Source organism: Polyodon spathula, chromosome 4, assembly GCF_017654505.1.
Source record: "Polyodon spathula isolate WHYD16114869_AA chromosome 4, ASM1765450v1, whole genome shotgun sequence".
In the NCBI taxonomy this organism is placed as follows: domain Eukaryota; kingdom Metazoa; phylum Chordata; class Actinopteri; order Acipenseriformes; family Polyodontidae; genus Polyodon; species Polyodon spathula.
Genome location: NC_054537.1, coordinates 21,649,815 through 21,661,119, shown reverse-complemented (window position 1 = coordinate 21,661,119; position 11,305 = coordinate 21,649,815). Strand labels below are relative to the sequence as shown.

The window sequence follows — 11,305 nt, the reverse complement described above, 5'->3', positions numbered from 1 at the left end:
TATTTATTTATTTATTTTACCAGCCTTAATTAAACAATATGGTACCATGTACTTTTATATCTAAAATACACTTTTAAATAGCTACATCTATAAGACAGTTCATACTGATATAAAAATGATTACCGGAGATGTTTGTTCTTACCCTGTGCACTAGTGCGCAATGGCTATCCACTGTGCATAATTAGTTCTCTGTAAGTGTTGCATTTGTTTTTTCAGCACTTACAGAGAACTATAAACCACACTGCGTGCTCAAGATTTCTGATGCAGAAATCAAAAGAATGAGTCCACTCATCCAGCATTTTTTTCGATTTTTAATTTTATCTTAATGTTCATATGCACATTATCAGGTAAGGGCGTCTCCCAAGAAATAATAATACTTCCGTGCAGTTCACAAGGTGGTTAGACCTATTCCATTACACTGAATCGGGGAAAGCATAATGTGTATTTCATGAGTGAAGCTGAAGAGCTATATGTGGCCATGGAAGTCATCTCGGCCCTGTAATATAAACAATGCTTTATTATTTAAGTAAATGCAAGATATAAATGGCATAACAAGCCAAATATAGAAATACACTTTTTTGCCATAAACGAACTGCTAGCCGGGATTAACTGTATACATGAACAACATTCAGAATTGCAGACCTGCAGACAACGGGGTGTGTCGCTCGGCTTCCTCGTGCCACCACTTATTCTTCCTCCCCACAATTTCTTTCATTACACATCACACTCCCGCTGCCCTTATTGTAATACAGACAACTCAAAGCGTTGGCGAAAATCGTAAGGATCGCTTTCACAGTCCGAAGCCATGTATATTTCTCAGCTGTTCCTGGTTTGTATTCCCTAGGGACGTCACGCCTCCTTCGTGCATCTCTGCTGCGTTTTCAGTATTTTCCGGAGTGATAGTTTTACGTCTCTCAGTTCTCTAAAACTGATCATGGAGATTTAATTTTTTGCTCATTGTGAAAGTAAACCAAGTACGACCCCAAAGCCAAAAATGACTTTCTATGTGAGATATGGAATTTAAAGTAGGGAAATAGATTACCCTATTGCTGTTATTATTGTTACATAAGAACATAAGAAAGTTTACAAACGAGAGGAGGCCATTTGGCCCATCTTGCTCGTTTGATTGTTAGTAGCTTATTCATCCCAGAATCTCATCAAGCAGCTTCTTGAAGGATCCCAAGGTGTCAGATTCAGCAACATTACTGGGGAGTTGATTCCAGACCCTCACGATTCTTTGTGTAAAAAAAGTGACTCCTATTTTCTGTTCTGAATGCCCCTTTGTCTCATCTCTATTTGTGACCCCTGGTCCTTGTTTCTTTTTTCAGGTCGAAAAAGTCCCTTGGGTCGACATTGTCAATACCTTTTAGAATTTTGAATGCTTGAATTAGGTCACCGCATAGTCTGCTTTGTTCAAGACTGAATAGATTCAATTATTTTATCCTGTCCGCATATGACATGCCTTTTAAACCCGGAATAATTCTGGTTGCTCTTCTTTGCACTGTTTCTAGAGCAGCAATACCTTTTTGTAGCGAGGTGACCAGAACTAAATACAATATTCAAGATGAGGTCTTACTAACATATTGTACAGTTTTAACATTACTTCTCTTGATTTAAATTCAACACTTTCACAATGTATCTGAGCATCTTGCTGGCCTTTTTTTTATAGCTTCCCCACATTGTCTAGATGAAGACATTTCTGAGTCAACAAAAACTCCTAGGTCTTTTTCATAGATTCCTTCTCCAATTTCAGTATCTCCCATATGATATTTATAATGCACACTTTTATTTCCTGCGTGCAGTACCTTACACTTTTCCCTATTAAATGTCATTTGCCATGTGTCTGCCCAGTTCTTAATCTTGTCTAGATCATTTTCAACGACCTTTGCTGCTGCAACAGTGTTTGCCACTCCTCCTATTTTTGTGTTGTCTGCAAATTTAACAGGTTTGCTTACTATACCAGAATCAAAATCGTTAAAAGATGACTTGGTATGAATTGGAGAATTAAATAGTTTAACACTTATTTAATGTAATTTATGTAGATCAGAATTATTATATAGCAACAGGAGTAAAATAACTACATACAAGTCGGTTGATGAAATAAACGTGTATATAAACATCAGTGGTGTTTAAGGCTGGGATGAAATCACCATTTTGACCCATCTGCTAATCGCAAATTGCAACCCTTTCCTGGGTGGTGTTTTTATGAGTGTAACAAAGAAGTTTCTTGAAAAAAATAAAATAAAAACGCTGTTAAGTACAGAGTTGTAATTTGTGATTGAATATTGATAAACGTTTTCATAGTCGACATTTAAACGGGATAATACTTAGAGAAAAAATATACATTTATGCAGCTTTTAAAACCAAACGTATCACTCAGAGATTCACTCTCAAACATCTTTAGTTAGCTGTGGTTTAAAACTCCTGGAGGAAATGAGCTCACACACTGAAATAAAAGCACGCCCACTACATACCAAACCAAATAGGGTATTACTGCGGCCTGGATAGTTTGCAAGTTTTGTGCGTCTTTTATGCTTGATTGGTCTGCAGAAAAGTCCATCGATGCAGTGTGAATTATGGGAATTGTAGTACCCTGTAGCTCCTTATAGATGTGACAATGGTGATAGAAGCAAAGATATTTCATTAGAAATGCGAGTTCGCTTATACTCTTGCGAGATAATTGTGCTGGACTATTTTATCAACGTTAGTGGCACTGCATTTTCTCAAAAAAAAAAAAAAAAAAGCCTGTAGTATGTACTCAAGCATCGGTTATATCGATCGGTTATATCGATCTGAGTGATTATACGGTATACTAAATGTTTAGGTGCATACTACAAAATATTTAGCATATTCAAACAAAAATGCACCTACTAGTAAATGTAATTATAATGAATCAGTTTAAGTAAATATAAATCATAAGCTTATCATATTTAATTAATACGTTTAGAATGTTAATTATACATCTTAACTTAACACCTTCACAGAAAATAGACTTCAGCCTACTTCTTTAAAAACCTACCTCTAGCGAGCAATACTGCCACACCAAAGAACACCCTGACCTTTTGACTGATAACAATACACTGTCTAGAGAGCCGTAATTGGGTATAAATTCAGAATGGTTAGTTAGAAAAAAAAAACCTTGCTCTGGCCTCATTTATAAATACTTGAGGTGTTGCTGCTTCGCTGAAAAGATGTTAAAAGAAAAGACAACTATAATTCATCTTTTGAAGAAAACTGGTGCTGTGACCAGAAAGCATAGGTTTATTTGTTTTAATTATAGAAAATGCAGTATGCATACTTTTATATAACTATACTTTTAATAAAAACGATTTAGCAGCAAGCAAGCAAGCAAGCTCTTCTCTTCAGGTCAAGAGGGACTCCATCTCTTTCTGTTCTCCTCTTCTCCCTCAAACAGCAAGGTCGGTCCAGGCATCCAGTATGGTGCATCACAGGTATGGTGATCTCCCTCAGTAAGCTCCCTACACTGCAGGCATACCATGCTTCACATGGCTCCCCAGTTTACTGGCTGTTTACACTCAAGGCAGATTGCTCTTATTATTTTCTTTCCATTGAAATTAACCACTGGCTCTCCTGAACTAACCTCAGTATAAACACCGTATCTTCAAACTGTATAATATCTGGGCAAACTGTACAAACTCTCTTTTGAAATGGATCCTGTCTTAGCTGGCTGGCACTAGTCGCAACAACAATCTGGATGTCTTCTTGAAGCTCGTTTATTCGTGGAATTTATCACTCTCAAACCAAATCTTGTGGAATCCACTGCAAGACAGTACTTGTCCATCTCAGTTTGCTCACATAAATACACTAATCTGGGCACACCTTGGGCCATTTAGATGTCTCTAATACAACTATTTGCCTCCATATCTGCCACATTCCACTGTTATGTGCTGTAATCCCAGTCAGTAGGTATTTGCACCAACGGATTAGACAAGTAGCCTACCTGAACACCGGTTTTATTGTATGTATTCTCGACACCGTGCCAGGCTGAAGGGTTTTGATTAACTCAGTGACACTTGAATCGTCAAAAACTACAACTCCCAGCATTATCGCACGTTGTGAAAAAGTCACAGTTCACGTTCCTTTTAATACAATACTCATGTAAACTTTGTATTTTATTTTATTATTGTTATTTTAATTCCAGACTTTTAGAAATAGACGCGATACGAGCAAACATTTAAACTTGAGAGCTTGGTTAACTATGTTCCTGTAAAATGTTACGAAACAAGGGGGTTTACGTCCCCTTCACATTTTCCAGGTGCGTCACCCGCTGCTCTTTTTTTTTTTTGTAGCCGGCTGTATACTATAAATACAAGCAGCAGCACAGTACGACAGTATGTTTGTACGAAGAAGTTGACAGCAGCTTTTCTACTTGAAGATCACTTCCCAATTCTACATTAAGGTAGGTCGACCACTTGGAATATGACTATTGTTTTATAGAAATATAAATTTAAGTTATTTATTTTGTTTCTGATGTGTTCGATACCAAGTTACATAGCACGTGGAAGTTACTTGTTTAAAATTATATCAGAATGTATTTGTGACTGTAGCTACCCCATTTCCTCATATACAAAGTAGTACCAACACTATTTTTAATCGTAAAGTTTCATGAATTTGGGGTTTATTTGTACTACCCGTACTGTACATCAGTTGGCCCGGCAAGTAGTGGGTGTATGTAGAGCTCACAGATGAAGATGGTGTTTGTCAAACCGTGAAAACTGACCAGATCCTTCACCGTCGTAAAAAGTGTAGAAATGAGTTGACTTTAGTCTTTTAAAAAATAAATAAAAGTAACGTTAAATACAGTACACTAACCCTATATGTCACACTTTTTAAATTTTTATTTTATTTTATTTTTTTTTTTTTTACTACAGCGATCGTTTATGTCCGTGTGTGGGTTAATTTAAACAATTATATATCATTATATCTCCGAGCTCATAACAAAGGGATAATAGTAGCCACAGTGAGTTTGCGAGATTAAATTTCAATACAAAAAAAACCTCCCAGATTGCTACAGCTGCGTATTTCATCTTCAGGAAGTCGCTTGACCTTAAATTTAGAACCCTAGCAGAGCAGTGTGACCCAACTATATAGGTTTTACATTTTGAGTACTGATTAAAGTGGTGTTTTTTTCCAATATAGGGTAAACTGAATAGTTTAACATGTCCTTGATGGGTAGAGTGAAAAATAGAATTACATCAGCTGCAGTTAGCCCTGCCCTATAATAAAAATACAAGAAACATTCCTCAGACATCTTGTACTGATGGATACTGAGGCTAAAATTGAGGTACGTACAAAATCGCGTTGTTTTGCTTTGTGGTTTTTTTTTAAAATTTTATTTATTTATTTATTTTCTGGAAACTAGGTTTGTCAATGTGTGTAATTTATGTTTTAGGTAATATTGAATATATAATATTAAAACATATATAAGGAGATTTGTCATTTAGCTTAAGGTATTTCTGCTCTTTTGAAGACAGTCAATGTCTGAGTGAACATTCAAGCCAAGTCACTGTGTTTGCGTCACCTTTCTTATAAATATTTTATTTCCTTAATGATTGTGCTGTGTCATTGCAGTATTGTGTCCCTGCCGTTTATCGGAATTGCTCGTAGTACAGCAGCAGGGTAGTTTCCCTCATTGCACATCTATTTGCGTCAACGAGTTGCTGGGGGTGGGGGTGGGGTGTGGGGGGTGTGTAGTCTAACTACATCAGATTAACTCTAACCAGATGGTTTCGCATGTTAGAGGGATTTTAAAAATGGATACCTTACAGCGATGATGTATATATATATATATATATATATATATATATATATATATATATATATATATATATATATATATATATATATATATATATATATATATATATATACTTTCACATTTTGTTGTCAGTTCCTCACTCAGTTCCTCAGTTTCATGCATTTAAGTGAGGCTTTTTTCCACTTATCTACACACCATACTTCACACTGTTAAGGGGAAAAAAGATATATTAAATACAAAACTGAAAGATCATAATTGGATAAGTCTCCACCCCCCTGAGTTAATACTTGATGGAAGCAACTTTGGCAGCAATGACAGCTAAGAGTCTGTTGGGATAGGTCTCTACCAACTTTTCACACCTAGATTTGGCAATATTTGATCATTCTTCTTTACAAAACTGTTCAAACTCTGTCAAGTTCCTTGGGGAGTGTTGATGGACAGCAATCTTCAAGTCATGCCACAAATTAATTTTTTTTTATTGGATTTAGGTTGGGGCTCTGACTGGGCCACTCAAGGACATTTACCTTTTTGTTCCTTAGCCACTCCAGTGTAGCTTTGGCTGTGTGCTTTGGGTTGTTGTCATGTTGAAAGATGAACTTCTGTCCCAGTTTCAGCTTTCTTGCAGAGGGCAGCAGGTTTTTCTCAAGGACTTCTCTGTATTTTGCTCCATTCATTTTCTCTTCTATCCTGGCAAGTGCCCCAGTCCCTGCCAATGAGAAACATCCCCATAACATGCTTCACAGGAGAGATGGTGTTCTTTGGGTGATGCGCTGTGTTGGGTTTGCACCAAACATAACGCTCTGCATTTAGGCCAAACAATTCCATTTTAGTTTCGTCAGATCATAAAACTTTTTGCCACATGGCTACAGAATTTTTACATACTTCAAAATGGAATTCAAGGTGGGCCTTCTTGAATAATGGCTTCCTTCTTGCCACCCTACCATACAGGCCAGATTTGTGGAGTGCTTGGGATATTGTTGTCACGTGCACACTTTGACCAGTCTTCGCAATAGCTACAGGCTTTTATGGCCAAGTTGCCACTGGCCTCTTGGGTAGCCTTTCTGATCAATCTCCTTGCTCGGTCATCCAGTTTGGAGGGACGGTAGGGCAGGGTCTTGGTGGTGCAATACACCTTCCACTTCTTAATAATCATCTTGACTGTGCTCCAAGGGATGTTCAAGGCCTTTGATATATTTTATTATACTCATTCCCTGATCTGTGCCTTTCAACAACTTTGTCCCGGAGTTCTTTTGAAAGCACCCTGGTGCTCATTGTTGTGTCTTTGCTTTGAAATGCACTACCCAGCAGAGGGAACCTACAGGAACTGGCGAATTTATCCTGAACTCATGTGAATCACTACAATTTAACACAGGTGGAGGTCATTTCACTTGGTGTGTGATTTTTGAAGGCGAGGGTGGGTTACTCGATGTAAAGTCTACGACAAGGTTCCCCCCACGATTTCCAAGATTTATTGTTCCAAGGGGCCAAACACTTAATTACCAAGCTGTTTTAAAGATTTTTAATTAATGAACCTACAAATTTCTAGAATATTTTATTCACTATTTACCCCCCCCACACTGTCTATATCCTATATATATATAATATATATAATATACTATATATATATATATATAGATATATAATATATTATATATATATATATAGATATATATCGATAAGATATATATATATATAGATTGAACAAGTCAAATCTAATTGTTTTGCCAAGATCCTTTCTTAATATATTTCAAGGCGGTTTACCTGGTCCATACAACATCAGGTTGTTTTGCTCATTTAGTTTAAGATATTTCTACTCTTTTGAAGACTCTTCACCCAAACATTGACTTTCAGGCCAAGTCATTGTGTGTGTGTCACCTTTTTTGGCAGCTGCAATTATAACTTCCTGCATCTGCTTTATTTCCTTAATGCTAAACCCTATGTCACTGCCGTTTATCGGAATTGCTTGTAGTACTGCAGCAGGGTAGTTTTCCTCATTGCACACCTTATTTGCATCAACCAGAAAGGGGTGGAGCTGGCGGTATCTAATAATGTAGTAGATTAACTCTGTACTTGTGTTTTCGCATGTTAGAGGAATTTTTTTTTTGTGTTACAGCGATCATGTCTTCCATTGTATCTACTTACCCAGATGATAGTCAGGCATCAAAGTTCTGGCAGAAATCGAAGGAGTCTCCATTTGTTCCAGTTGGTATGTTGTGATTATTAATGTATTAACATGTTCAGCAGTGCTGTAGATGGTCAAAGTTGCATGCTACGAATATATGTTTGTTTAGAATTTCTTCAGGCAGACTGGGAAGGAACAATGCTTTGTCATGTGTACTTCTCCTTCTTACTAATTCGTTATGTGTAGACCCTATAGTTAGGGTCTTGGCAGAAGTGGTACATTCAAATTAGTAAATTATTGCATGTGCAGTCTTGTCAAATTTCATTGTGCCCTTCCTGTTGGTGTATACTGGCCAAAATGTCTGCTACAAAAACATGTAGTTCATGGGCCACACATCTAGAATGGATGGATTCTGGGGATTGTGCTACAGATAAATTGGGGTAATCCAAAGCATTTGTTTACCTGAAGTAGCTTCTTGTAAATGTACATACGGATGAGGCTTGTGTTTATTAATAATAGTGTACAGCTTGTTCTATTTGTTATTTATCTTTATTTTTAAGGCATGGCAGGTTTTGCTGGGATCGTAGCCTTTGGCCTGTACAAGATGAGGACTCGAGGAAACACTAAAATGTCTGTCCATCTTATCCACATGCGTGTGGCAGCTCAGGGATTTGTTGTTGGAGCAATGACTATTGGTAAGTAGCAAAACCTATGTATCCTTGTCAAATTTAGTATGTCCCTTATGGTGGTCTATACTGGCCAGATGTCTGCTATGGAAAAGTACTTCACGAGGCCCCACATCTCTCAAATGAAATTGTGGTACTGACACTTGCTCTGCTCCTACATTAGTAATGCCAAAGCAGATTTGGAGGGTTTAATTATGAAAAACTATTAACAAGTTGATGTACTTGATTGATTACTCAGACTCAATCACATTGATCCTAGTTTGATCTATAATTGTTTGACAATTTAACGTTTTCAGCAATATTTGTCTCATAAGAAGTAACAGATTCTCAATTACATACCAACCTTATATATTATAGTGAGAGAGAGAGAGAGAGAGAGAGAGAGAGAGATTTTAACAAATCCATACATGTGGTTTGCAGATAAAACAAGAAACATTTTAATAACTTTATTTTTCATATTTCAGGAGTTGTTTACTCAATGTATAGAGACTTCTACTTGAAGCCACGAGAGCAAGCAAAAGCCCTGATGGAGAAATAAGTCTGTTGGAACGTTTTTAGCAATATATGTTTTTTTTGTTTTGTTTTTTGTTAACTATAGTATGTAGTATTTGTTTTAATAAGGAAATGTAATTTAAAAAAGACATACAGCGTTTATCATGGGCCTTCGGGTGAGTTTGTTATACTTTAGCTGCTCACTGCCTATAACGTTAACGCTGTCATGTGTTTATTTTTATTACCTATCTTGTTTATGACCTGAATGCCTACATCAATAGGAACATACTGTGTGTGTATATTGTATGTTGCCATTGATACAGAATGTTATATTCAAAATAATAACAGTAATCCTTGTAATCTTCATGTTCAGGTGTAGGTACGTGCACAAATCCATATTTTATATACTGTACAAATTCCTACAGCATGACGTTCCCTGGTTGGAAGCTTTATTTAAAAACAAACAAGCACAATATGAAGGAAAATCAATTCTGAATTAAAAATAAAGACACAGACATTGGACCAAACAATGACAAGAACTCAGAAACAGTGATGTTCAGACCAATTCCAGTTAGAACTGAAGGTGCTTTTAAAAGAGAAAGACAATGAAAATATAAGGCAGAAACCTATAAACCTCACACATTTGTGTTCCGTGAGCAAAATGAAATAACACAATACAAAAATATCCATTATGCATATTTTTATGAGAGTGTTAATGTAAAACCACATAACCATTTCACTCAGTATAGGTTTTGTCAGAAAATATCACACATGCATCACTCTTGCATTACTGCCCCAAACCAACTTGAGACATATATTATTGTGTAATAATGTATTTTGACCCATACATTACTGCACTGAAGACTGTAGTGGTCTGTGGTATTTGGTTTAATAATGCTGAACTAGTTATTGCAGTGGTGGTTTTAAACTAAATATAGAGGAGATACTGAAGGGTCTGTGTGGGTAAACGGGACCATGCATGTTTTATACAGCACATTACATATATGTCCTAGACACCTGATGGCTGTTTTTACAGTAATACAGGATAAATGAATACTTCAGTGTTATAAAAACCACCACCCTTTTCTCTACCTATCTGCAAACTCATAAATAATGAATAGGGAGCATTACATACCTACATTTCATGTAGTGCCTTTTATGATAGATACTGTGTAATCTTCCTCAATGTGCTATAGTTAGAACAATGCTTACCTGATACTTTCATTTCAAAAACTTTTTTGTATGTTTTTAATCAAATATATTATGCCTGAGGAAGATGCACTGTATATGAACCTGTGTGAGGGAACCCTCAGTGGCCTTGCTCTGTCTAGTTGTATCTGAAAGTGTGACACTGTTTTAAATACTGTGCTATGTGTTACAGTTGTGTATATGATGCTCTGTATACATTGTTTTAGTTCATGTTCTTGTGCTCAAGTTGTATGTTCTGCATTCCTATGAAACAATGGTAACAAGTTAAATTTTAACATTAAATTTGTCTATTTATTTGCCAGTAGATGTACATTAAAGTTATGAGATACTTTAAGGTTATATATGTTTATTGTCCATTTTTTTCTAAACTGTATATCTGTATTGTTTTCTTTATCATACAAAAAACAAAGCCTTTTAATGTATGTCAGATAAAATCTTAATTATGATTGTTTATAAATTCAAGTTCCATTTTAATTTGAACATGCATTTCTGGAAAGTTGTCCTAGAGACAAGACTGCACCTGTATGTGCATTACAGTTAGCTTAAGTTGTCTTGAGAAATGTTCATCCAGTTATGATCAAACTAACTGGAGTCATCATTGTTATGGTTTCCCCCATATTGTAAATGCATTTCACTCTCTTCACAAAAATGGTACATCTACCTGCTACATCTTGGGAAATAATGTATCTGAATGTGACGAAACTGCACTGACATTTGTTGCAAAATTATTAGAGGTGGGTGAGGTTTACATACTGTTTTACAGAAGGGGGCAGTGTAATCGCAAAATCTGGTTTATGGTCGAGTGGGGACTAGAACTGTTTACCAAATTAACTGAATTAAGCAAGCCAATAATTACCAGTTGGCCTCTTAAAGAAAACAGTGACTCTTCCTTTTTGTAAATACATTACACTCTTCACCAAAGTGACACCTGCACCTGAACTAATTCATTAGAATGTGATGAAACTGCATGGACATTTGTTTCCAAATTATTAGAGCTGGCGAGTTCACATACTGTTT

General features: G+C 36.2%; 1 protein-coding gene and 2 non-coding genes across 3 annotated transcripts; all 3 read left to right on the top strand.

The window, feature by feature from the left end:
• The first annotated feature begins 4,312 nt into the window (after positions 1-4,312).
• On the top strand, positions 4,313-10,627 carry LOC121314310 (HIG1 domain family member 1A, mitochondrial-like). The gene is made up of 4 exons (XM_041247427.1): positions 4,313-4,420; positions 7,893-7,985; positions 8,462-8,596; positions 9,052-10,627. Exons 2-4 carry the CDS (start codon positions 7,898-7,900, stop codon positions 9,123-9,125), a joined length of 297 nt encoding a protein of 98 aa, XP_041103361.1. The 5' UTR covers positions 4,313-4,420; positions 7,893-7,897; the 3' UTR covers positions 9,126-10,627.
• On the top strand, positions 8,206-8,337 carry LOC121315208. Its single transcript, XR_005950214.1, has one exon. It is a non-coding gene; the product is annotated as a small nucleolar RNA SNORA5 (small nucleolar RNA).
• Positions 8,614-8,732, top strand: LOC121315209. Its single transcript, XR_005950215.1, has one exon. It is a non-coding gene; the product is annotated as a small nucleolar RNA SNORA5 (small nucleolar RNA).
• Positions 10,628-11,305: the final 678 nt, after the last annotated feature.

Coding starts and splice junctions, on each gene's coding strand:
- LOC121314310 (XM_041247427.1), top strand. CDS start 7,898: ATGTCTTCCATTGTATCTACTTACCCAGATGATAGTCAGGCATCAAAG. Junction 7,986..8,461: donor GTCTCCATTTGTTCCAGTTG/GTATGTTGTGAT, acceptor TTTATTTTTAAG/GCATGGCAGGTTTTGCTGGG. Junction 8,597..9,051: donor TGTTGGAGCAATGACTATTG/GTAAGTAGCAAA, acceptor TTCATATTTCAG/GAGTTGTTTACTCAATGTAT.